General features: G+C 42.2%; 1 protein-coding gene across 1 annotated transcript in view; it reads right to left on the reverse strand.

Annotated features, from left to right (window-relative positions):
* DNTT (DNA nucleotidylexotransferase) overlaps positions 1-25,161 on the reverse strand; it is a 36,313-nt gene extending 11,152 nt beyond the window's left edge. Inside the window, exons 1-8 of the mRNA XM_007187440.2 lie at positions 24,941-25,161; positions 13,318-13,492; positions 12,100-12,228; positions 10,658-10,828; positions 9,553-9,624; positions 8,213-8,336; positions 2,923-3,055; positions 1,747-1,855 (exon numbers count right to left, since the gene is read on the reverse strand). Coding sequence (XP_007187502.1) covers positions 1,747-1,855; positions 2,923-3,055; positions 8,213-8,336; positions 9,553-9,624; positions 10,658-10,828; positions 12,100-12,228; positions 13,318-13,492; positions 24,941-25,143 — 1,116 coding nt within the window. The 5' untranslated portion in view covers positions 25,144-25,161. The remainder of the gene's footprint in view (positions 1-1,746; positions 1,856-2,922; positions 3,056-8,212; positions 8,337-9,552; positions 9,625-10,657; positions 10,829-12,099; positions 12,229-13,317; positions 13,493-24,940) is intronic.
* Positions 25,162-27,777: the final 2,616 nt, after the last annotated feature.

Below are 27,777 nucleotides of genomic sequence, written 5' to 3' on the forward strand. Positions count from 1 at the left end.
AGAAAGGCAGGGGTGGGGAGTGAGGTAGAGGTGGAAGTTAACCATGATTCACAACCGAGATGTTGGGGGCAGGCGTGGGGCTACAGGGGTGTGGACAGAGTTGGTGCCTGTTTGTCAGCAAGGGAAGGGGTGCAGCTGCTCGCGTTCTCCCCTGGGTCCCCTCACCCGGCGCAGTGCCTGGCTCTCCGGCAGAGTTCAATATACAGTCGTGCAGGAGAGATCATGACTACAGCCACTGTTTAATAGGCATTTATCAAGCCCTGCACCAAATGCCTTATCTAATTCTCTCAGTTAATCCTCCCATTAGCGAATGAGAGAGGCTTGCTATCCCTGTTTTACAGATGAGGAAAGAGAAGCTAGGAAAGAGTCCCAGCTCCTACAGCCAGTAAATGGCAGGGTTGTGCTTTTAAAATCCCAAATCTAAAACTCAAGTGCTTAACCTCTGCCTCCACCAGTGTCTGCCCATCTCTTTGCTTGGGGACCAGCAGTATGGCTGCCTGGCGGCCGAAGAAAGACCAATGAAAATGAGGCTCTTTGTCCCCATCTCCCAACCCCATCCCATGTCGGGCTGGGACAGTCTCAGAGCATGGGGAGGGTGGTGACTGTATACCAAGGTCAAATAGGTCCACACTTGCCAGAGCCCCTGATGGGGGTCCAGGCAGCCCTCTCTCCACCCAGCCCGTGGCTGGCAGAGCTCATCAGGGTGCTGTCTGTCCATGAGAATCTTTCAGCTTTCCTGCTCGAGCGGAGAAGTAGGGCCAGCCTAGGTTCGGCTGACCCTTTCTCGTCCGGCGTTCCCCTGGCTCAGCCTATGATGTTCACTCTCAGAGCTCCTGGCTGTCTGGATCCCCACTCCTGAGAGAGAGAGGGGCCTCGTGGGTGAATTTGGATCTGGTTCCAAAGTTGGGTCTTCAATTCTGGTACTCCTGGCACCCGGGTTGCGTGTTTCTTATACTAACTGTATCTGAGGTCTTCTTTCTCCTGTGTGTCAGGGAGATTTGTCCACATGCAGAAGATGCTAAATCATGCAGGGAAAAAGAACCTGTGCTGGAAAAACACCAACCCCAGCCTCCTCGACCCATCCAGGCCTACGGGTTCCTAGGGAAGGGCCCTCTGGTCTCCTCAGACCTCTCACTGGAGTCGGGCGGGAGTCAGGGCCCTGCAGGTGGCTCTGGCCGCAGGGTCATCCTTAGTTCCCTCCACTGGGCAATATGCGGCCCGGGGCAAATCTGATCTCAGTGGGTGGGGGCTCCTGAGCCATGACCTCTGCTGGGCCCAGCTTGCCCTCATTAGCTCACTTCTTCCCATCTCAGCACAAAGTCAAGGTGGTTATTGACCAACACAGAGTTCAAGGCAGCCCCAACACCTCTTAGGCTGATTTTATCCTAGTCTTAGCCCCACCCCTAAGCTTGCTCTACCCTGGTTCACACCTCCCAGGTCTTCTCAGCACACGCTGTTCGTTTTGTTTAGGGCTCTGATGCCTCTGCACGTCCAACACAGAGACAAGCCACCCTCGGCCCCTTTGGTAATAGGACGAGTGTGTATACACAAGCTCACAACCCGGACTCTAGGACCCAAAGCAGGTAAGTCTCACTGCATGTCACTGGCACTGTGTAAGCTGTTGCCAACAACTGAGAATCAGTTAGATGATCATTACACATTTACAAGGTCAATAGTGTGCCAAGTTCAACGGTATTAATATAATTCTTGAGTGTCCAAACATCTACTTATGATCTTTCTTCTTACCTTTCTTTCCCATAAGTTCATCACCTTAGGCAAAAGTTGTTGCTCTTCATCCTCTGTTGATCCTGGGCTGGTAATTAAAAAATCTACATCATGCCCGGTCTTCTTACACCTGATTTTAAAAATTGTATAAAATTGAAATAAATTAGATTTTTAGCTCTCAATTTAAGAAAGTCACCTGTGTTTCTATGCCCCATGCTTAAGGTTTGCAACACAAAATGCTCAAGATGTATTTTTTGAACAAAAGATCCTTGGTTACACAACTCTCCTCCTTGCAAAATAAATTTATGACACAGAAAAATTAAAAAATCATACACGGTACGTATATGATTAGGTACATGTGGGTAAAAATGGCAAAGATGATTTCTTCTCCACACCCACACATGCACACACTCCCACACACCAGAGACAAGCAGGACAACAAGCAAACCAAGAATTATATTCACGTAATATGAGATAGGGTTCTTGGAATTATGACATAGACTAAGGACATTTTCTTGGATTTGATCTTGTCTTCCCACTTTCTCCGTCACCTCCACAGCCAACAGCCACCATGTAAGAGGACCACGGGGAGACATGGAGAGGGAGGGAAGGAGTCTCTTTCTGAAACGGGGCTTCAATATCCAAAAATTGCACACATCTCTGTGAAGAGTTTATTTATTCACTCATTGACACAACCAGTATTTCTCGAGTGCCTACTGTGTGCCAGGCACCACGCACTGGCTCTCACTGAGCATTAAGCTCCCAAACCTTAGTGGGGAAACACGCATACAAACAATACAAACAAATTACTTGACAGCTGTCCAGGGAGAACTGAGGAGGGGTGCCTCACCCAGCATGGGGAGGAGGGAGTCAAGGAAGGCTTTCTGGGGGAGGTGGCATCTGCATTGAAGCTTAAAGGATGAGGAGAAGTGAGCCAGCTGATGAGTTGAGGAAAACAAGCCCAAGCAGAAAGGTGGGACGGAGCAAAGTCACAGAGGCGAGAAAGTGCTCTGTGTGTGCTGAGAATGACAAGCCACTTGGGGTCGCTGGAGTGAAACATGAGGTGCAGGAGATGAGGCTGCAGAGAGAAGCTGGCGCCAGACCCCCGAAGGCCTCTTGTGCCCAAACTCCTGAGCATGGGGAGCCACTGAAGGTGTTAGAGCAGGGGAGGTAAAAGCAGCTGTCATCATTATTTACCTCCGGAATCCTCCCGTCATGGTGACGAAGGCATCAGGCATAAATGCCCAGACGGCCTCTTGAACCAGCACACTGACTGCCTCTGCTTCGGCCCTGGTCACACGGCTGACAAGGTCTTCATAATAGAGGAATCCTGAGAGGCCATTGGACAGGTCAATGGAGAAAGGGACATGTCTTGTGTGAAATGACCAGCCCTCAGTGAGGGGGGATTCGTCCCCACATAGAGCTAACGTGACCACAGACATCAACGCCAAACTGTTCCACAGAGACCAAGTGATCTGCATTCTCTTGGTTGCGAATTTTTCGTGTTAACAATGGCTCTTTGCTTTCTGACTGAGAGACTTACAATTTCCTAAGGAAGAGGCAATATTTCACATCCTAGAACCAAGCTGTTCAAATCTGACTTCCTATTGAAGAACCAGCCCTCCTGATCAATAAGCTGTGCCCTATTATTTTAAAAAGATAATGCATTAAGATTTGGGGTGGGAAGATTTGGGGTTGCATGGTTATAGATGAATTAAAGAATTGAAGTCAAGAATAGGAAGGTGGGGGCCTTCCCTGTTGGCGCAGTAGTTGAGAATCCGCCTGCCAATGCAGGGGACACGGGTTTAAGCCCTGGTCCGGGAAGATCCCACATGCTGCGGAGCAACTAAGTCCGAGCGCCACAACTACTGAGCCTGTGCTCTAGAGCCCGCAAGCCACAACTACTGAAGCCCGCGCGCCTAGAGCCCGTGCTCCGCAACAAGAGAAGCCACCGCAATGAGAAGCCCACGCACCGCAACGAAGAGTAGCCCCTGCTCGCCACAACTAGAGAAAAGCCTGCGTGCAGCAACGAAGACCCAATGCATCCAAAAATAAATAAATAAGTAAATTTATTAAAAAAAAAAAAAAGAATAGGAAGAGGGTAGATTTGCATCTGAGGAGAGTTGGAAAATGTCTCTGGTGGTCTGGCTTATTGCTTCTTTGTCTGACCATCACGAATAAACGAAAGCTCAGACAGAGTGGTCATGACGAGGAGTTATTCTAATGACTTGGTTAACCCCACAGACCCACAGAGGGAGGCATGGAGCAGAGGAGTAAAGGAGATGGGAGCTTTATCTCCAAGAATTTGGATGAAGCGGAGGAGGGGAGGGGAGCAGGGTGCAGGAGAGATCCATAGAGCCTGAGGGCCATCTAGTTATCCTTCCATACAAGGCACTGCTCTCTTCCCTAGGGTCCACAAGAGGGAGGCATTCCAACTCTGCCTGAATCTTTCTAATAATGGGAGGCTTTGATACCTCCAGAAGCTGCCCATTTCCTAATTGTAAGGTCTTTCGAGGGCAGTTCTTTCTCTTTTTTCCCTCAGCTTTATTGAGGTATAATTGACAAAAATTGTATAAATTTAAGGTGTACAACACGAGGTTTTGATATATGTACACATTGTGAAATGGTTACCACAATCGAGCTAATTAGCATACAATGCAATATTATTCAGCCTTAAAAAAAGAAGGCAATCTTGTCATTCACAACAATGTGAATGAACTGGGGTCATTATGCTAAGTGAGATAAATCAGACACAGAAAGACAGGTATTGCATGATGTCACTTATATGTGGAATCTAAAAAATGTCTCTTAGAAGCAGAGAGTAGAATAGCAGTTACTAGGGGCTGGAAGGTTGGGGCAGTGGAGAGATGTTTGTCAAAGGGCACAAAGTTTCAGATACACGGGATGAATAAGTTCTGGAAATCTAACGTACAGCATGGTGACTATAGTTAACAATACTCTGTGGTATACTTGAAATTTGCTAAGAAAGTAGATCCTACTTGTTCTCACCAAAAGCAAAATGAGGGGGAGCGTCAAAAGTTCTTTATTTTCATGAGCTTAAGTCTACCTCCTAGCAGGTTCACCCATCACTGCTCTCTGGAAAGATGTGGAGCCACCATGTTGGTCCTTTTCACCTCCAGGATCACGGGAGGGAGGAGGCAGGACGGCCATTTGGTTAGAACATCACGGTCACAAAATTCTCAAATTCAAACTTCCCATGTTATCTCTAAATAAGGACAGTTGCAGAATCATATTGGCAGGACCAAGAGAAGATAATGTTCACACACTAATACATCTATAAACTGTGCCCAATACCAAACCACACAGCTTGTGGAACACTATTGTTTTTTATATCAATCCTAAAACTCTCTCTCTCTTTTTTTAAAATAAAGCCACAAGCACAGGGAGATCAGCTCGGTGCTTTGTGACCACCTAGAGGGGTGGGATAGGGAGGGTGGGAGGGAGACGCAAGAGGGAGGGCATATGAGGATATATGTTTATGTATAGCTGATTCACTTTGTTATAAAGCAGAAAGTAACACACCATTGTAAAGCAATTATACTCCAATAAAGATGCTAAAAAATAATAAAATACATAAAATAAAGCCACATTTTTATTGCAATATGGCCATTTTTGTGTGTGGAGCATTTGATTTAAAAAGCAATGCTTTCAGGGGGTTGCTGTGCAACGGGTACAAAGTTTCAGCAGAGATGTGCTGTGCATCGTTGTGCCTGCCACACAGTACTCCATTAACAGTACTCTATTGCACACTCAAAAATTCATTAGTAAATGTGATGTGGATCATAGACTTCAACGCAAAAGTTAAAAAGAATCAGGGTTCTGAAGGAAAACAGGAAAATATCTTTATGGTCCTGAGGGTAAGCAAATATCTCTGAAACAGAGCACAGTTGCAGGGGCACTAACTATAGTGAAAAGATTGATAATTTGGATTTCATTGAATATAAGAACGTATATTCATCGAAGGACATTATCAAGCAATGAAGAAACACGCTACCAACTGGGAGAAGATATTTGCATTTTATGTATCTGACACAGTGCTGGTGGGGTGTCTGATAGAGCTAAATCAATAGCTATTCAGCCTCTGACCCAGCAATTTCACTCCTAGGTGTATGCACAAGAGAAATGAGGACATATATCCACAGGTACAAGAATGTTCATAGCCAAAAACTGGAAATAATTCTAATGTCCATCAACAGGAAATGGGTAAATAAATTATGATACCAATGGAAGAAAAATTGCTAAGAGGGTAGATCTCATGTTGTGTTCTTACCATATTTAAAAAAATCAATTTAATAAAATTAAACAAATAATGTATAAATGTGAAAAAAAATGAACAACAGTGCTCCATTTGGCTCTTTTTTTGATACAAAAATTTCATCATGGCTGATATTTACAGTACAACTCATTTGGTAACCATAAAACTCCTGTGCTTATTCAGGATGTACCTAAACCAAAAGTCATGATTAGCAACAATTTCTTTAAGGACATATGCAGGTATCAGGAACTAACATGGAGATAGTTTAATAATTTGTTGACACCCATGAAAGCAACTTAATTGGCTTTCCTTTTGGGTATGGTAGGGAGGTGAACTTATTACAAGAAACTTATTACCCTGTACAGTGTTATATGTGTGCTGTTATATTTCAGAAACCAATGTGGCATGTGAATCCTCAAGCCTCAGGGAATTAAAACCCAGTATGATTATAAGTAAAACTGAAACAGGGTTTCACCCCTGGATCGTACATTCAACGTGTTCAGTTAGCTTACCCTTGGCAAAATGTTAAACTATTCCCATTGACAAGTCCATTCATTGTAGCGCTGCCACAAGGGATACATAAAGCCTGGGTTTTTCAGTTATAAGTATGATAGGAAGGCATTCCTCGAGTTCTACATAAAACAAAAGCATTAAATAGTCGGATGGCCATCACTGATGGATTGAGAGAGTAATAGCTGCTTCATTCATCTGTCTGGAAGAGCCCAAATAGGAAGAGAAAAATCCAGTTTACAAAGCTGGGGACTTGGGAGCTACTTGGATCCCAAGAGCATTCGGTGTCAGTTGATAAAGGTTTTCATCTAAGGGAAACACGGCTTTGCCTCCCACTTTCTCTCTAAGTGTTGACAGCCCTTACTCTCATTCTGAGCCATGTTTAATACTTACGTATATTTTAATACTTATGTATATATTTCTATGGCATCTCTAGAGCTGGTGTACATCACGCTTATTAAGTGTGCACTTTCAGAAGCCCAGAATATGAATATGGGTCTTTTTTTTCCTTAGGCCCTTTTAGTTCCTATGTGGCATCTTTTAAAGCTTATTAGCAATTTTTTGGAGGCTAGCAACTTTATGAAGTTGGGGAATTCTATGGTAGCATTGATGTGAACCACCAAGAATTGATTTCTTCCTCTCCTCTTGTTTGTTTCTTTTCATCACTTAAACAGAAGATAGCTGTTTTCTTTTTTTTTTTTTTTTTTTTTTTTTTAGCTGTTTTCTTTTTTCTTTTCTTTCTGGTCTCCTCTTGTAGAAGATTCCCTTACTTTCATATGATTAAAAATGTTGATGACGTCCTCATTCTTTGTAACTCAGAAGCTATAGTGCTCAGAACTGTGGCTGTGACTTCCTTTCAAATCCCAGTTATATTGTATTTCTATTGCATATTAAAAATAAACATTTAAATCATACAATTTTTGACCCTGTTTTTTGACATTTCTTGATTGAAAAAAATATACCAGGACCCTCCATAAATAGAAGTGACCAAGCCACCTTCAACCTCCGTGAGGCCCTGCCAGGCTTTCAGATGTCTGTCTCTACACTCTCCTGGGTTAAGGAGTCCTGGTTGGGTAGGTAAACCCCTGTCTAGATTTCCACCATTTCCCTTCTATGTCCTGGTGTCTTACAGTTTCTAAAGCAGATCCATATTTGTACCAAGCAACAGCTCTAGTTCGTTCAAATATTCTTTACTTCCAACCCTCCATGTCAACTTTCTGTCTTGGATTCCTCACCCATACCTCTTACTCAGCCAGGACCCAAATATCTGGTAGGGTCAGTTCAGTAAGAACTAGATCAATGGTGCAACCAGGTTTGACAGCAGGATAAAGGAATGACAACAGCCTTCATGCAGGGTATATTTGCTCTGTGCCAGGCTAAGCGCTTTGCCTGCAAGATCTGATCTATTCCCCACTTACATACCGATGTTACCTCCCTTTTATAGATGAGGTAACGAAGGCTCAAAGATTTTAACTAACTTTCTCAAGATCACACGACTGGAGAGTGCCAGAGCCAGGATTTGGATCCAGGTCTGTCTGATTCCAAAAGCTTGGGCTTTTAGCCATAGCATGAAAAGAGGCCAAACAAGAGACCAGCTCACCAAGACTGGAGTTGACGTATGAAGTACAGCAGACAGATTCCTACCACAACCTGACCAGCCCATGGCAACAACATGAGATTTTTTTAGGAGAGACGATTCACCTGCTTTCTGCATTCTTGTGAATTTCAAGGTTTTGTCCGACCTTATTTTACTCAGAGATCTGAACCCCATCCTGAACCATTTCTCAGACGTCTTCAATCCCACTCCAAATACAGAAGTAAAGAGCTGAAACAAAGAGAAAGGCATGCCTTTAGTTTCTAAAACAATCATTATGTCAATGAAATGATACTTTTCAAGGTCAAGTGATTAAGAAAAGGTGTGAACAAATCTCTGACCTAGTTTCTCCTGAATATGACAAGCAGGTGGGCAATGGTAATTTTTCAGAGGCATTTCTATTTCAGCAGGGTCCCTTCCTGACATATGTTATTACTAAATGAAGCAGAAGTGCGGAGCCAGCTTCTGGCACTGCCGAGGGCTTCCAGATATCCAATAAGGATTGCCTGCACTGTCAATGTGTGACAACAGGTATCTGTACCCAACCCTTTGCCAAGAGTGCCTTACACACACTCATGCATATTCACCCTCACAATTTAAAGAGGGATGCACGTGTAGCTTGCATAAATTCTCCACCATCACACAACTGGTAAGTGTCAGAGCCCAGACTCAACCCAGTCTGTCTGCCCTCTGAGCCTGGCCTTCTGCCCTCGACCACAGTTTAGCCTGAGCATCACTTCTGAACCCAAAGGATTGGTAGGTGGAAGTCTCTGGCCCCTACAACTCCAAGGTAGGGAACATTGGGTGGTAACAAACCCTGCTTCAAAGTAGACAAGGATTCAGTGAGGAGCAGGTTTCTTAAAGAACAGGTTTGTTTTGTCTCACAGTCTTAGTGTACCCAGGAGTGACAGACTCTTGGGAGGTAAGGTCATTTGTATCTCACCATAGCATGGCAATAAGCCCGAGCACCCATATTTATTTAGGCATCTGCTTCCTAGACCACTGCTATGGACTGAATTGTGCCCCTTCCTCCCAAATTCATATGTTGAAATCCTAACCTCCAGTGTGATGGTATCTGGAGATGGGGCTTTTGGGAGGTAATTAGGTTTAGATGAGGTCATGAGGTGGGTCCTCATGATGGGATTAGTGCCTTTATAAGAAGAGACACCAGAGAGTTTGCTCTCTCTCTGTGTGTCATGTGAGGGCACATTGAGAAGGAGGCCGTCTGCAAACCAGGAAGAGAGCCCTAACCAGAGCCCAACCATGCTGGCACCCCAATCTCAGATTTCCAGGCTCTAACTGTGAGAAAATAAATATTTGTTGTTTAAATCACTCAGTCTGCAACATTTTGTGATGGTATCCCAAGCTGACTAACACAACCACTTAGAATAAGTAATAGAATTAACTGAAAAACCATTTTTGATGAATACATATAAAAATCACGTACTTTGAAGGACTGATATCGTTCATCGTTTAACACAGCTTTAACTTCAGAACTTTCTCCATCTTCAATAATTTCCTGCACGAACAGTTGAAAAATATATTACATTAGTGATGTTAACTGCAGTCTAAGGTTTTCAAATCCCCAGATCTAGTAGCTTAATTTTTCATGAAATACATGTGTTGTATACAGGATATTTCCTTAGCTGATCTGGAGAAAACAAGACATTTCCTGCTTGAAAAATCTCAGGTTATTATATTTCCAAGGACCACTTTACAATCCTCAAGGAGGAAGGTACAGAATGATTAGGGTCCAAATCTACAGAACACCAAACCAAAAGATTCACTGACAAAGGTGTGTCTAAATATTTGAGATAGTTTTCTTTTCAATGAATATAAACTAGCTGAAACAAGAGGACTTTTCATCTGAGCCGGTTAATTTTGGACCCACTGAAAAGCTAATCCGGGTTCAAGCCCTTATGATGTTTAGCTCAGAGCCACCCAACATCCTCTAAATAGAGTTGGGATTATTTCCCTTGAATAATGTACCTTGAGCTTGACTATATTGAAATTTACTCTTGGATGACCGATTTGCCTTGCCAGGGAATCCTTAAACATCATTAAATAAATAACTACCCATCCCTGGCTCTCTTCTTAGACTATACAGGTAGAGATGCAGAATCAGCTCCACTGGCCATCACGCCCACCACCATTCTGGAGGGCAATGTCCCCTGAGTGGAAGTGAGGTTCTTCACACAGCCTGTGTTCGAAGTCATAGCATCCTCTCCCATTGAGCTTTTAGGTCACTAGAGTCTTTCACTGTGATTAATAATATGGGAGAGTTATTTTCCCACTAGCTGACCCCACATAGCTCCAGGAGAGAAAATATTGGAGTGTGAATTACACATGTGTATATGTGTATCTATCTATCTATGTAATATATATGTTATATAATATATATATCTATATAATATATATTAGAGAAAAAGGAAAATAAGTCATGAATACCACATCTATATAGTTAACAGGAAAATCCATTAACTGCATCTCTCTCTCTCCCTCCTTCCCTCCCTACATATCAGGAGTTGGGACAAATCACCTTTCACCCTTACCTCTATGACATACTTCACTTTGTCCCCCAGGCAGGGAATTCCTTCTGTGTCCTTCATACTGATGATTGTGAAAGGCAGAGATTTAAGTACAGAAGCTGCTCTCATAAATTCCAGACAAGAGATTTCATTTTCTTTAAACTCATAATTTTCAGCCAATACCTCAAAGGCATCCTGAAGAATAAAACCAGATGAGCAAAACACAGTCTGTTTCCTAGCCCCTACCCCCCGAGCCAGCAGTCACTTGCAAACACCTCTTGCTCTCTGTTAAGTATTAGAACACCTCGTGACTATTTCCTCAAAGATCAGGATTGGGTGTCCTGTACTTTTGCACCCCTCCCTTGGTGGATGAGCGGAATTGAGTTGAAAAGACAGGCCACAGAGTGCTTTGTAAGGAAACTTTGAGTTCTCTGCCATTAGATATTCAGGAGTGATATAGCTATAAAATGATATTGTGCTCACTGCATCTTCCTAGTTGTTACTTGGCATGATCCTTCCCTCTTGGCTGACTTTCCTACCAGCCTGTGACCAGGATTCTGTCTTGATCACTGGGAAGCCCCATCTCTTATCTCATACGTGAAATATAGTCAGCACTTAGCATAGGCTTGTTGAATGAATGGGTATAATCATAAGTGGCACAAACCCACAAGCAGGGTTATTTAAGGTAGGGGGTTATTTAAGGTAGGGCACGTTTGCATTTCTGGCAGAGGAGGAAGCAGCTGCAGCTGTGTGGCATGATGCTCAGTGTGCCCAGTAGCTACAGTTTCCTGGTGCTCCTTGCACACGTGGGGCTAGAAGACTAGAAAGGAGAAGTTTGTATTTGATATACTAATGAAAGTTTTATCTATCTGACTACTGACTCTAGGCTGGAGGACAAGCAGTTATCGGCTTGTTCGGGTCATTTGAAACATAATTATTGAACTTCAGGGCTGAATTTAGAGATTGATCTAGCTAATTCCTTTTTGAGCAGATGAGGAAACTGAGGCTCAGAGAGAGGAATTGACTTGCCCCAGCTAGTTAATATCAGAGAGGCTGAATCCAGGTCTGCTGACTCTCAATCCTCTGGCTTCCCAGCAAAAGCTGTTTATGCACAATTGCTATTTCTATGTAATTTGCTCTTACTGTGTAGTGGACTAATTACAGTACATATTTTTTTTTTCAGAATATTTGCCTTTGATAACTGTTGCGTCTGTTAATGACAACTCCCGATAAATAGTAACCTACTGTCTCTAAAGAATGTGTTCTGAATATATTTGTCTATTTCCATGACAAAAGGAGAACCATTCTTGACAGAAACAGGAACCAGAGATCAGGTTAGGGGAGTGGGTAAGAGTGTGAAAAACATTCCTAGATTTTCAGGAATATTCATAACTTAATTTGGAGATTCATGGAAAGAAGCAGAAAGCCCTGCATTTGCTCTAGGTGTTGTTGTAAATCTCCATTACCGTGAATATGTGGTTCCAATTGTTTAAAGTGGTTCTTCTCTGACACGCGTACTGAGAGATCTTTTTTACAGCAAGTGGTGGAGTCTTCTGGAAGCCTGGGTTGGGAGTAGCTGAATAGTCTGTTCTCACCTAAACAAATGCATAAGCATCCATTTAAAATGACAATTGGGCTTCCCTGGTGGCGCAGTGGTTGAGAATCTGCCTGCTAATGCAGGGGACACGGGTTCGAGCCCTGGTCTGGGAGGATCCCACATGCCGCGGAGCAGCTGGGCCCGTGAGCCACAATTGCTGAGCCTGCGCGTCTGGAGCCTGTGCCCCGCAACGGGAGGGGCCGCGATAGAGAAAGGCCCGCGCACCGCGATGAAGAGCGGTCCCCGCACCGCGATGAAGAGTGGCCCCCGCTTGCCGCAACTGGAGAAAGCCCTCGCACGAACCGAAGACCCAACACAGCCAAAAATAAATAAATAAATAAATAAATAAATAAGAAAATCCTTTAAAAAAAAAAAAAAAAAAAAGTAACTCTTAAAAAAAAAAATAAATAAAATGACAATTAATAGTGGTAATAATAATAGATGTGTATGAAGAAAAAAGCAGTTTGATGGCAATTGTCTCTGGAAAGAGAATAAAATTATAGGAGGCTCAAATTTTATGTTATATGCATCTCTAATATTTGAATTTGCTATAATTAACACGTATTATTTTTGCAACCTGAAAAAATAACATGAAAAAAAACTACCAATTAAATATCATTTTTCTTTTCTGTGAACTTATGTAGTTATGGTCCGTTGGTGATGGGTGTGGAATTAAGAGCTTAACTTTATTTTTTTCTTTATGAATGATCACAGTAAGAAAAAAAATAAGAACCTTCTACTTTTCTGACTGCTAGACATCAAGACTTCAATATTTTGAAATATTTGTGTATAGACTTGTTTGTAAAAATAGCTACCATTTATTAAGTGCATATATAAATCAGGCTCTGTCTTAAGCACTTTACATGTGTGTTATTCTAATCCTCATAACCATCTTACAAGATAGGCAGGCACTATTGTTCTCACAATGCAGAGGAAGAAACTGAAGCTCAGAAAAGCTAAGTGACTTGGCCAAGGTCACACAGGGAGTAAGCAGAGAACCTGGGGTTTAACTCAGGTCTGTTGATTCTACAGCCCGTGTTCTTAATCATAAGCGAAAGGCAATGAAAACCACGTTCGTGACACTTACAACAAGCTGGTGTTTTCCTGTAATCTCCACCGGTTTTCCTGCTCCCATACTTTCTATCAGCCAGGAGACGTCGAGGAGTTCTAGCTGTGAGCTGGCTCTTACGTTCTGTACCTGAAGCCAGTCAAGAACCTCTGAACCAGAGTTGTTTTCTGCCACAATGTGGGTGACAGAATCACTGCAGAATGCAAGACAAAGTTACCAGCTGAAGGGACTTTTGAAATGAGAAGCTCTCCTCTTTCCCTGAGGTGTTTCAGAGCATTCCATCTGACGGAGAAAGACGCACAGTAGACCTGACCATAGGCATGGAGAACCTAGGCCTCCATGCAAGGGAATTCTACTTAAATAAGTGTAACAACAGCGGTCTACGTTACATATCAGATGCAAGAAAAATTAAGAAAACGTTAGTAAGATTGTGGTGTCAATGGAAAACCAAGGTCCAGAGAGGATGGAGGATAAAATCGTTCTTAAATTAGCACCTTGCACTCTGCCTGTGGCTTTGGTGTGCCACTTCCTTTTTATTTGTAGAGGGCTTTAACCCAGCGCCTTTCAAGCTTATTTGTGACCCACAGTTAGAAACACATTTTATATCATCACCCCAAATAGAGACAGATGTAGATGTCGATATGCTTATAACATCCCACTAAATTGATCTCACAACCCATGAATAGCAGGTGACCAGCCTTTGAGAAATATTGTTTTACATGTTTTTCAAAGCACAACCCTGTGACGTATGACCCTGTATCTTTTCCCTAGTAAGTACTGAGCACTTACAATGTTTTTCAGCACTGTCCAAGTACTTTACATACATTATCTCATTTAATACTCACATAGCTCCTCAAGTAAATGTCATACTAGTCACACTTCAAAAATGAGGAAACTGAAGAACAGAGAGGTTAAGGACATCCTGAAGGTCACACAGCTGGTAAATGATATTTATCCTTTTTGACTGTCTTTTCTGGGTCAAGTATGTTATTTCTAGTTTTTAAGAAGTCTTCACAGTCAGCATTATATCATCGGAACTAATAATTTTTAAGGCTCCTTCAGTTCAAATAGTCTATGAATCCGGGAAATAACAAGAGAAAAATAGCATACTTAGGTATCTAAGAGAAAAAAATAGATTTTCTCTTCTTTTTCCCACTTCTCTTGCTTGACTTCTTCTTTCTCCTTCTCCTTTTCTTGACTGACTCTTGGATTCACTGGGTATTTTTTGGTTCACTGTTATATGCACAGCCCTAGGTTTCTTGCGGTGGTGATGGGTACCGAAGAAGAAAAGGGAAGTCTCTGGGCATCAGTATCTTATGTTAACAGTATGTTATGATAAGACACAAGACATGGGCAGGATCTGCAAATGGTACACAGAGAGGGAAAAGAATTTGGTGTGGGCTGGGAGAGGTGGATGGCTTTGTGGAAAAGCAGGATTTGTGCCCTGTCTGGGTGGATGGGAGGGATAAGGCACCTGGTAGGCAGAACTTTTGGTCCTCCTGGAAGAAAAGGTTCAGAGGAAAGGAAGGAGAATGGCCTGTACTGGAGCGAAGAATTCATGTTGGGAAGTAGTTGTAGATGCGGCTGAGTACCGCATTACAGGGGGTCTTGGAAGCCTGGCTGAAGAAGTTGGATCTTGTTTTGTGGGATTATGGAACCACTGAAGGCTTTTGTGAGCCGGACATGGAGAGCGTTGTCGTGTTGTTTTAAAAGACGAATCTGTTACACACAATGATTTGGAAGGGCGAGTCATGGGTTGGGGCAAGGTGGGGAGCTACTTAGGAAGAAAAATCACTGGACCAGATATAAGATGACTTTAACCCCACTCTGGTTCCTATAGCTCTAGAAAGGAAGGCAAAGAAGACATATGATGGACAGCTGGCATCGCCTATAAAAGATGGTGTGGAGAATAGACTCAAATATGACTTCCAGCATATCTATCACACTCAAGTATTATCACTTTTGGTAGAAACAGGGATTTAGGAAGTTGCATCTCTTTGGGGGAAGGGGTGGGGGAGTGGAATTGAAGTTTATTTCAGGCATGCTGCATTGGAAGGATGGTTGGAGATCAGAGCTGAGACCATCTGGATGGCAGGATGTGCAGCAGGCCCAGGCAGAAATAAGTCAGGGTAAAACAACCTTTTATAGGGGATGAGGGAAGACGGCTAGCTGCTTCCCTATTCCAGATCCATATAATTCCAAAGATTATTTATGGTAAACTTCTTGAAAGATTGTTTATGTCAAGACTTGAACAACGAAAGACTTAACAGGGCTACATAGTAAGTATTATTCCTTCTATATTTCTGCCCTTTGAAGGGAAATTTTACTATTACATTATTTATTGTAATATTTATTCTTATTATTATAAATAGGGTTTTGTCTAAACCTCAGAGGGAGCAGGGTGTGCTGAGGAGGAGCTCTGGGGCTCAGCGTCCAAATTTAGACCCTTCATCATCCACTCTTGTACCACCATCCCCCAGTGGAGATATCTGAGCTCACCCTATTGGATGAGGACCACATTTGTCTCTTACTGAATTCATATAAGCGTATTTGTGAATATAGGCTATACATCATATGAAGGAAGACTCTGATATAGACTTCCAACCCCTGCTCATTAAGCAACTAGCAAACAAAACAAAACAACAACAACAACAATAAAGCACATACAAAAACAAAAAATCAAACAAACATTCACATTGTGCTATTCAGAGTTCAGTACTGTTTGTCACTCGTTCCCACTAAGTAAGAGCTTGAAAGTCAGCATTAGGAACTTTGACATCATCACGGTACAGTCATATCTTAGAGATCTTGCAAGTTCGGTTCCAGACCACCACAATAAAGCATTTGTTCACTTTCTGTTCTGAGCCCTTAGCAGATAGTATTACCAAGAAAGGTCACCCCCTCTGGTATGTTCTGCTACCAATGTCTTACTGCTGTGTTGTGGCAGCCATTTGCTGATACAGTGGTTTTCTCTCTGCCATGGAGACTCCAGTATTGAAAAGACTAATAATATTTGAATATTACCATGTGCCAGAATCATGGTAGGCACATTTCATACACTACCTCATTTAATTGTCAATAACACTATGAGATAGGTATGATTATCCCCATCTAAAAATAAGAAAAGAGAGCTTTTGAGAGACATTAAAAATTCACCCAGCTAATAATTGGTGGAGCTGAAATTTGATCTGAGGTCTGTTTTAATCTAGAATCTGTGTACTGGGGGACTTCCCTGGTGGTCCAATGGTTAAGACTCCATGCTTCCACTGCATGGGGTGCTGGTTCGATCCTTGGTAGGGGAACTAAGATCCTGTGTGGCACGACCAAAAAAATAAAATAAAATAAAACCTGTGTGCTAGACCACACTGAGCTGCCCCTCTGTGACTTTGTGCTTAATTTCATGGCTCTGGCGAGAGCTATTCCTTTTCTCAAAAGGAACACCATCAGGATGAGTATCATCATCACCACCACCACCTCCATCATCATCATCATCACGAAGAAGATTCTCTCCGAAGCACAGAAATAGAGATGGACTAACACTTCCTACATAACACTGTTAGACACTCTCTCCCTGCTGCTGCCACATAGGATTCATGTTTTGATGTTTTATGTCCAGTATAATATGGGCTACAATGAGGACTGTCCCAGAAAGTCTGAAAGAACAGTTGCTATGGCTACACACCAGGATGGAGAAGTCACAGAGGGGCTGTCAGGCTCCCTGAGCTCTGGGTTTTGCCTAAACTTCGGAGGGAGATAGATGTGCTCAGGAGGAACCCCCGGGGCTCCCCTTCCAAATTCAGGTCCCTCACCATCCACACTTACCACCCCCTGCTCCTCCACACCATCTCTCACCTAGGGTATCTCTGGACTCAGCCCTGCCTCTAACAGAGACATTCAGAATGCCTGGGGATGTTGGGGAAGGGTGCTGTAAAACAATCAACAAACAATTAAATACTGGTATATACGAAAGAAAAAGACTAGAGAGAAACATTCCAGACAATCAGCAAGAATAACAATAACTACGCACATGCGCACGCACACACACGCGCACACACACACACTCACACACACACACGGATATATTCTTATAATCCGCCCAAGAGTCTTATGAGGTGGGCAATAAAATTTCAAATGAGAAAACCAAGCCTGCAGAGGTTACATGAAGCCAAGTTTCAAACCCAGGTGTTCATGACTCGAGCAATCTCTTAACGTTCTGCTAGACTGTGGTTAGACCCCTGTGCGAGGTTTTGTTTGTTTTAAGCATTTTTCTATATTTTCCCATTTTCTGTCATGAACCATCTTTCACCACTTTTCTACTTAAAGGAATGTCATTTTCAAGGGCAAATCAACCTGGGATTGGGGCTGAGGTAGTCTCTGCCTTGGCCCCAAAGACCTGGGCTTTCTTCTTATGATAAAAGGTGGCAGCGAGCCTCAGGCAGCCATCTTCAATCTCTTCTAAAGACCCCAAGGCAGTGCTGAGATGGCTTTTCCTGAAATATCAGTGGATTCCATTCTTTAAGTGCATCTAGTTTCTTAGCCATGACCAATTAATAGTGCCTTGGACTAGGTCTGGGAGGCTGTGAACCAATTACAGGAATCCTGAACTAGGATTTGTCCTTCAGCTTCCCACGGGGAAAACCATGCAGGGTCCTCTTCCTCAACTGGTGCTGAACTGAAATGTGCTTGACTTGATCCTTGGCATCCCTAAGGGCAGGGACAGTGTTATAATCTGCATGGTTATAATCATGCCTGGCGCCCAGCTCATGGCCAGATTTATAGTAATGGTCAATAGAGAGCCCACTAGTAGAATGAATTGATTCATCTATAGCTCTAAGGGAAAGTTTCTAAAATTCTAGTGTCTACTAGAGACACACAGGAAGGTGGACTAAAATTCAGATGCCTGAGCCTTACTACCAGAGATTCAGATTCAGTAAATCTCACCTAGAGCCAAAAAATATGGATTTTCACAAGCTCCCTTGGTGATTCTGATATAATCAGTCAGTTCTAGTTATCTAGTTGGTGCACAACCAACAATCCCAAAATGTAATGGCTTTGAAAAGGAACAGTTTTGTTACGTCTCGCAATTTTGTGGGTCAGGAATTTAGGCAGCTCAGCTGGGCCATCCTTCTGTTCCATATACAGCTGATGGAGGTACTGATGTCCCACACAGCCTGCGTGTCTGGCACCTTGGTGAGGGTGGCTGGGAGGCTGGGCTCAGCAGCATCGATCCACCTGAGCACCTTTAAGTGGCCTCTCTCAGGGGGAACTCAAACTTCTTACCTGAGGCTCTGGGGTCCAAGGAACAGCAGAAGCCTCAGGGCCTTTTATGAGCTAGCCCCCAAAGCCACATAGTGTCACTTCTGCTGTACCCTATCTGGTACACCAGCACCGCCCCCCAATGCAAGGAAAGGGAAAATAGTCCCTGGCACTCCATGGGGGCCACCATATTTCAAAACCACCTCACAGCCCAAGAACTCCACCTTGTGAAACGGTGCTATAGAGAAAGATCGCTCTTTACCTGCCCCAGCTTGGATCTGATCCCCATGCTGGACTTGGGGCTTAATTACAGCAATGTTTCCCCACATGGTACTCATTTCTCTGCAGGCACATAAGATAATTTCAGGGAGTACATAACTGAACATTTCAAAAGTTTATATGTTTATTAAATCTATATGTTTAAATTATGTATATCAGACCCATGGTTTTTATGATTATTATTCCTTAAGATAGGGCTAAATTACAATGATTCCATTCAGGGGCAATTAAAAGAAACACATTAGATATATAATAATACATATGGTAAAAGATATTATAAGAATCATGAATGTGGCCCTCAGATGTCCAGAAAGCTCTAAACTGAAAGGTTAACTCACAAATCTCAGTTCCGATTTTTTTTCTCAGATACCAGTATCCCTGATCTTTCTGTCTTTCTTTCCCCAGTTGGTCCTGCCTCTTGATACAATTAGAAAAACTCTCCATGAGGAAAGAGGCAGCCATCCTTCTTTGCCAGGAGCCAGACTGACACCCCAAGCTCATTCCTGCAGTCCTCATGGATGGCCACCTCCTTTTTTCTTTGTCTTTAAAACTCTTTTCTTTCCCTGGAGAGGGCATTCTTTTTTTTTTTTTTTTTTTTAATTAAAGTATAGCTGATTTACAGTATTGTGTTAGTTTCAGGTGTACAGCAGTGATTCAGTTATTTTTTCAGATTATATTCTATTATAGGTTATTACAAAATGTTGAATATAATTCCCTGTGCTATACAGTAAATCCTTGTTGCTTACTTATTTTATGTATAGTAGTTTTTATCTGTTAATTTCTTAATTCTTTCCATCTGACATAGGACTTAGTTTGTAAACAATAACTTTAAATAGTTATTTATAGTTGAGCAGAGACATTCACAGTTTAAAAAAATCCTCTTGCCAATTTCCCTAGCAACTGATCTGTTTCAAAATCCCTGACACCAAAAAATCAAGGTAGTTTTATTTGGTTTTATCACACACTCTTACTAGCACCAGTAAAGCCAAGTTTCTGTTTCCAGCCCTTGATATACTTAAGACTGAGAGGGTCTTGCCTTGATTTTTTGACCCACAGTAAATGAGACTATGAACATTTTCATTAATTTAAAGTCCACAAATTTTGAAATAGAAAGTAATTTGGACCAGAGCAGGACTGATTTTTACATTGCATGCTCTTGAACTCAGAAAAATAAAGTCTTCATTACTTTGCTGATTACAAAGGTAATACAGGTGCCTTGTAGAAAAAAAAAATTTAGTGACAAAAATTACTCTTGGTAATCATAAGTTCTTTTGGTTGGTTTCATATTCACCAGATAAATCATTCTTTGAGCAAATATTTCCTGAAGCCTACTCTGTGTAAGAAAATTGTCAAGGGTATGAAGATGAGGTCTACACAATGGCCCAGATGACGCCCTTGCCCTTGTGAAGTCAGGGAGGGGTAACTGGATGAGATCAGGAGCAAACCCAAGTGGAAGAGCCGGGGGCCAACCCTAGGCCATGGATCACACCTGTGTCCACGGAGGAAGTTTCTTCCTCTAGGAAGGCTTCCAGGAGTTTAGGTCTTAGATGCAGAGAGGTGCAGGGAGGAGCCATTCAAGGTTGGGGGAGAAAGAGTGAGAAAAAACCATAAAGAGAAACCAGTGAAGATGTGTTTGGACATTGGACCTAGAAGAGGCCTAGAGATGGACCAGTTCAACATCGTATTTTCTAGAGCAGGTAACAGCTCTTTCATCTGGTGTTCAGTTTATTTTGCAAACAAAGACTTTTAATATTTTTATTTGAGATACCACAAATTTGAAGTGATCAGACATTGCAAAGATAAACAGAGCTGGACACTACTGAAAGCAGTAAGAATAGATTTTATTCAGTAATAACTATTGCAATAGGGAAGAGGGTCCAGCATGAATGGAACTCAACTTCGAGGGAACAGAAGTTAGGAGACCTTGTAAAGGCTGGAGTGTGGGAAAGGCACAGAGAGGCATTAAGGGGATTGGTCCTTGTGACTTGGCCACCTGGATTTGCTAATTGCTGCTTATTCAGACGAGAAAACGTCTGGAATCTTTGTGACAGGAGGCAGTGGTGCAAGTTAGAGCAAGGGGCCCACTGAAGTTAGGCCTTTATCTTCCCGCAGAGACTGGGGGTGAGAATTATCTCCTTGGATGTTTGCTCTCAGGTCCTTGAGAAGACAGTTCTGGGTGGCTGGAAGATTTACATCTCAAAGGGGCAGAGAAAGGGTTTATAATGGCAAGGTTTCTAAAGCAACTGCTCTAAGAGGGGGTTCAGGGGTCTATCTGTTTATTGCCAGGTTTTGGTTGGAACAAATAGTAAATTCTTCTGGTAACCTTGAGCTTTCTCAGGCAGGCATTTTAAGGTGGGGCCAGGGGTACAATCCTAGGGACATGGCCTTAAGCTGCTAGAAGCCACGCTAGAGTTTAGTCAAGGAAAGAGTCTTTATCAACATTCAGGTGAAAAACCATGGATTTGACTACCAGGAAATTCTTTGAAGACAATAGTTTTGGGATACTGAGTGAGGCAGAAGCCACATTTCAAAAGTTACATAGTGAATGGATGGAAACCAAAATGACACAAGAAGGCTCGAAGTGTTGGGTAGGAAAATGCTAATTTTTAAAAAAAGAGGAAGACGAGTACATACTTGGAAAATACATTATGCTATCTTTTCATGCTAGGTGACAACAAAGGTACAGTTCCTGACTCCCCTGTCTGATTTTAAACTCTTTGCTTGCAGGGTTCAAGTCTTCTACTATTTTTTGTCTCCAGAACCTGACAAATATTGTGCAGAGTGGGTACTAACAGAACCCTTTATATATGATGCCATGATGGTATATCTTGCTTTCAGTAAAAACAATGCCTTCCAAAGGTACCCTTGTAGACAAATTATGCAGGTCCAGGAAGGGCAAAAGTATCCTCTGATGGGTTTCTACAGCTTGAACAGTGGAACTCAGCAACTGTTAATCTGCTGGGCGATGTAACCATGGAGATCCACCCTTCCTACCCAGGTCTTTCTTCTTCAACATCAATGATTTAGGTCAAGACATAGATGGTAGGCTTAGCTAATATGTTCATATAGGAGGGTTGATGCAGATAAAGTTTTAAAATAGCTCAAGGTACTGGAATCAAGGATAAAAGAAGAACGTGACAAACACTAGATTCTGATCCTTCTCTAGCTTGTCCCAGCTAGAGTAGCTCGAATATTATGAAGCTGCTCTAAAATTTAGGATGTTGGCCATGGAATAAAATTCAGAAACCTTTTTAATGAATGTGCACAAATGCCTCAAAGAACTTGACACCTCTCCTGATTTATATTTTAAGAACCAGCTTCCTATGGCACATGGAATAGCATGTCTTTTGCAATATAACATAAATATTAATGAAGTCCAATCCAAATATAAAGATACAGTGCACATATGCTAGAAATTTAAATAGTTCCAGATAGTTCTATGCATTCAGGCACACCATTTCTAAGCTGTGTGTTCAGGTCCAGGTAAAGTAGGAATCAGATTTTCCCTCAAATTTAATCCTCCTGGCAGCCAAAGAATGTGTTAGAAACTATGGAGATTACTGTCTATTTTCAGAGCATTTTTTTTTTAGCTCCTCTTTCTCTGAATCCTATATATCAAAAGGAGAGATCTAGCTGTTCTTATTGAGAAGTATCCTTTCTTTTAAAAAACAACTTCCTTTATTTTCATTTTAAAAATATATGTTTATTGTAAAAACATTTGGAAAACACAGAGCATAAAAGCAGCCATAATGTCTCCCTACGACCTCCTCCGCCTACTACCTAATCTCTCCCTACTACCCCTTTCCCTACAAAATAGCTGATTGGATGGGTTTCCTTCCTTTCTTTGTTCTATTTATTTATGTCATTTGATCTAGTTCAGAGTGTGGAGAGAGAGCCCTCTCCTTAGGGTTTTACTGTAAAGGTCAATGGATTCAGCTAAGTAACAAGAAAACAACCACACTTTACATTTGTATAACTGTTTTAATTTATCCAAGTACATTGACATCCATCATCACATGTGGTATCACATCAGATGAACTAGACCATTTATCAGGAAACTAAGGTCAGAGAGAAGAGGGAGGTCTTGCCCCACATCACATGGCTGGGAAGGGTCAGAGCCAGAATTTGAGGTCTCTAGATTTCTTATCTAGAGATTTTCCCCTACAATAATTTCCATTGTCTTTTCCAGTTAAAGTCTATATAACTATGTATGGAAATTCCGCTTGAGAGCTAGGACTTCTACTTCTTGTGGTTTATTTTTGTGCCATAGAACACATTTGTATTTAATGTGTCTTCTGAGCAGCCAGCCTGGGAACTTTGCCACCGTCATATCACAGCAGCAGTTGGCTCACCGTGCGCCAGTTTCCTCTGTCGCCTGAGCAGCTGGGCTCGGTCCCTGGCAGCAAAGCTGCCTGTTGGGCTCTTTTGTCAAAAGAAGAAGCTTGCCGCCCAGCGTCTCTCCTAGTACCTGCCTCAGCCACCGTGTGCATATTCGTAGCTGTGCCTGTAACTAAACTAGCCAGCTCTTGCTGGAAGTGTGGACATTTCAACAGAGAGCTTTCTATGTAAGTGATCCCTTGACCATCTGGCTCTCACCTTCCTGTCTGGCCCTTGCCAAATTTCTTTACCACAAAAAGAAGTTCCATATTTGCTAAGGCTTCTTATTTCTACTTTTTCAGTTTCCTTTTTTTCAATTTCGGTTTTTAGCCACTTACCTATGTCATCTTTCCCCCTCCTGATTCCAATAATTTATGTAAGTCTGTTAAATAAGGCAGACTCAACAATTGGATGACATCTATGATTTTGTGGAAGGGATGTTTCAATGAGATTTTGAGCTTAACATCCCACATGAGATAGGGGTTAAAAAGGAAAAAAGAGGCAGGAGTTGGGGGAAGGAGACCATGTAAAGAGAAATCGGGTGAGGGAGACCATGGGAAACTCAGGAATTTCTGAATGGGGCACTTCAGTAAAAAATAAATAAATAAAATGTTTCTATGAGATTGACTCTTCATATGAATTATGGGTATTGTGAAAATTATCATATCTGATTATTGACTTTTGACATATGTTTCTCTAGCAATTTGAAACTGACACTTCATCAGGAAATGCTTGTCAGTTTTATTTTTTAACATCAAAGACTATCTTCAAAGTAAAAATGTATTTTCACACAGAATTCTTATAGATTTTCCTGAAAAAAAAAATGTGGTCAACCTATTCCTTGGACAATCAAAGCCAGCCAATTGCATTAATTATCATTCTTTATTCATTACAAGCCCTCTGGCAATTCTGTTTGGAACTATTTATGCCAAGGTTCTAATACCATTTGTGTCTGGATTTTGTTTTGTTTGAGACCAGTGAAAAGTTTACGTAACTGTTAGAAAAAGAGGAAGGCCGATGCTGGGATGTGAGCGGGTTTGTGAGTGAACCAGTTGAGGTGCCCCACACGCTTGCTTCAACTGCCTTCTCTTCTGGGCTCTGAGCTCATCACTCTCAGCGTGGTGTCCATCACCCCTGGACAGAGCTGCCCCTGAATCTTTCACCAGCATCCCTCTCTCTACAAATCCCACTCAGACTGCTGTTTAGAAAAGCATGATCAAAGCCACATTTAGGTGCCTATGGTGAGCCAGCTAGTAGCTCATCCGAGCCCATCACAGACACTACCCACCTCAGCACAGTCAGATGTACAGCTCAAGGGCCAAGCAATCAAACCACTCTTTTTGCTTCCAAGCAGCTGACAGTTTTTGATTGAACTCAGTGGTGCTTTAGTTTGATTTGGTCAAGAACAAACCCGAATGGTTTCATCATTGAACTTCCCAACTAGGTTTCTGTTGATCATCCCTAGATACCTCATCTCATAATAGTGAAAGGCCAAAAAAAAAAAAAAAAAAAATTACCTTATCTTTTGGTGCCAACTGGTTTCAATATAATTGCATCAAATCCCCACTCATCTTATTTCCCTTAACTAATTGCCTCAAATTTGTTCTTTAATTTCATACCTGTTCTCCCAGTGGGAGCGTCACCTCTTCTGTAGGTGGAGGAAAACACGGGTTCCTTGGGTTCCAAAGAAGCCCTGCTTATTCACAAACTGAAATCCGTGATGTCTTACCTGAGCTCATTTTCAACCCTGAATCCTTTCCTTCGAGCCAGCTCCATGAGGAAGGTTCTGCGGGTGGTTCCCATTTTCTTCTCCAAAATGAAGAGGACCAAATCTCGAAACTTGATGTCATAAGAAGGGGAGGCCATCGAGGCACCCACCTGCCTGGGTCTCTTCTTCCGAGGGCCCGAGGGGGCCACGTGCAGTGGATCCATGGGAAGAGGCTGCTGCTGCCTCTGGCTGTGCCATCAAGTGGTGTCTCCAGAAGTGAGGGAGAGCCTGCCCCTCCTTCATAAGGAGCCCTGATGTCATCTCACCACCTCACGGGGCTCTGCCCTGTTCGTGACTTCCTGCTGAAGATCCATGCGGAATTGCTACCTCTGTTCGTTTGTCCAGTACAGAGACGATAATGGAAATTGTATATTAACCATGGTAAATTAACTTTTGCGTTCCTAGGCATAATCTCATCAGATCCTCAGAATAACCTTTTGAGGAAGGTAGGGAAGCATCATTTTCCCCATGTTATTAATTAATTAATTAATTAATCTATTTACTTATAAATTTCTTGAGACCCTTCTTGTCTTTATTTATTTATTTATTTTTAACATCTTTATTGGAGTATAATTGCTTTACAATGGTGTGTTAGTTTCTGCTTTATAACAAAGTGAATCAGATATATGTATACCTATATCCCCATATCTCCTCCCTCTTGCGTCTCCCTCCCACCCTCCCTATCCCACCCCTCTAGGTGGTCACAAAGCACCGAGCTGATCTCCCTGTGCTATGCGGCTGCTTCCCACTAGATATCTATTTTACGTTTGGTAGTGTATATATGTCCATGTCACTCTCTCACTTTGTCCCAGCTTACCCTTCCCCCTCCCCATATCCTCAAATCCATTCTCTAGTAGGTCTGTGTCTTTATTCCCGTCTTGCCCCTAGGTTCTTCATGACCTTTTTTTTTTTTTTTAGATTCCATATATATGTGTTACCATACAGTATTTGTTTTTCTCTTTCTGACCTACTTCACTCTGTATGACAGACTCTAGGTCCATCCACCTCACTACAAATAACTCAATTTTGTTTCTTTTTATGGCTGAGTAATATTCCATTGTATATATGTGCCACATCTTCTTTATCCATTCATCTGTTGATGGACACTTAGGTTGCTTCCGTGTCCTGGCTATTGTTAATAGAGCTGCAATGAACATTGTGGTACATGACTCTTTTTGAATTATGGTTTTCTCAGGGTATATGCCCAGTAGTGGGATTGCTGGGTCATATGGTAGCTCTATTTTTAGTTTTTTAAGGAGCCTCCATACTGTTCTCCATAGTGGCTGTATCAATTTACATTCCCACCAACAGTGCAAGAGGGTTCCCTTTTCTCCTTGTCTTTATTTTTGATGATTTTTTTAACCTCCCAAGTAGCTTGCATTCTCTTCCCCTCATAGAGTAGCACTGCAATACATTGGATTTCTGTAGTTAGCATGGGTGTTATTCACCATGTATGGTTGTTTTGAGTTTACATAAATGGCCTTGTTATACTTCTCATCCTGCTGATCACCTTTTTCTTTTTCACTCGGAACTGTGTTTTCAGATCCTTTCACATTGCTCTGTGTTCTAATCTGCTGCCTCTAATTGCTCCATCGTATTTCATGGTGGGCATTTTAGCTATGCTGGTGCATTTTATAAGTTAGGAAACAAAGGCTCAATGTACTCAAGATCACAGAATAAGGGGCAGAATCAGATCTTGATTTAGGTCTTTGGGTTTCAAATGCTAAGTATCTCAGCTTTTCAGTAGACTAATGTTGTCTGTTCAGGAGACTAAGTAGTCTGTTATATAAGCCTAAAATTAATCTTTTGGGATGGGATGGGATGATCTTTAGGTGAGAATTACTGCCATAAAGAGACATTTTCATAACTTTATGTGTAAAATAAAATTCGTGTCTTTCATCAATACACTTTACTAATCTCATTTCCAGAACGTCTACTCTGTGGCCATGGCAAGCACCTACAAGCCTTAGCTGATTGAATCCTCACAACACCACTGGTCTGGTAGGTACTAACATCCCCACTGGGTTTAACAACTTTCTCAAGGTCACAGAACTAGTCAATGGTCACAAGTAGGAAATGACTGAATTTAATCTGAGTATAAAACCTGTGCTCCTAACTGCAAAGAAGCCTTCCTCTACATATGTCTTCCCCAATAACAAATCTGAGCTCTGCTCATCCATTCTGCCATATTTGAGACTGTTGCTACCTTCAAAAGTACGTGAACTCCTCACCACAATACCAGGGAAAAGTGATATGACAGCTGCCTTCAAGCATTTGCAAAGCTGTCTGTGTTGATTAAGAGAGAAAGATCAAAAATCTTCAGATGGAACTTATAGAGTAATAGATTTTTTTTTGGCTCCACCCAGCAGCTTGCAGGATCCTAGTTCCCGGACCAGGGATCGAAACCACGCCCCTTCAGTGGAAGCACGGAGTCCTAACCACTGCCTCCAGGGAATTTCCAGAGTAATAGATTTTAACTCTCTGCGAGTAAGAACTTTTTATTAACTAGGGCTCTCTAAAAATAGAGAGGCCACATTGCACAGTGGGATATTACAGGTCATGAAAATTGTTCAAATAGAGTCCAAACAACTGTTTGTTGAAATGTTACAGAAGGGATTTAAACATCTGGTAAGACCTTTACTGCAGTTCTGCCGTTCCAGTGTGCTGTGATTGCTTGCCAAAGATCAAAATCTGGGATGAGAGTCCACTGTGGTCTTCACTGGTAGGCTTTTGGTTACTGAAGTGCTGAATGTTTCACATGAGAATGCAGTCTTAACTACCAAGTGGCCCTGCAGCCT

Source organism: Balaenoptera acutorostrata, chromosome 16 (genome assembly GCF_949987535.1).
Source record: "Balaenoptera acutorostrata chromosome 16, mBalAcu1.1, whole genome shotgun sequence".
In the NCBI taxonomy this organism is placed as follows: domain Eukaryota; kingdom Metazoa; phylum Chordata; class Mammalia; order Artiodactyla; family Balaenopteridae; genus Balaenoptera; species Balaenoptera acutorostrata.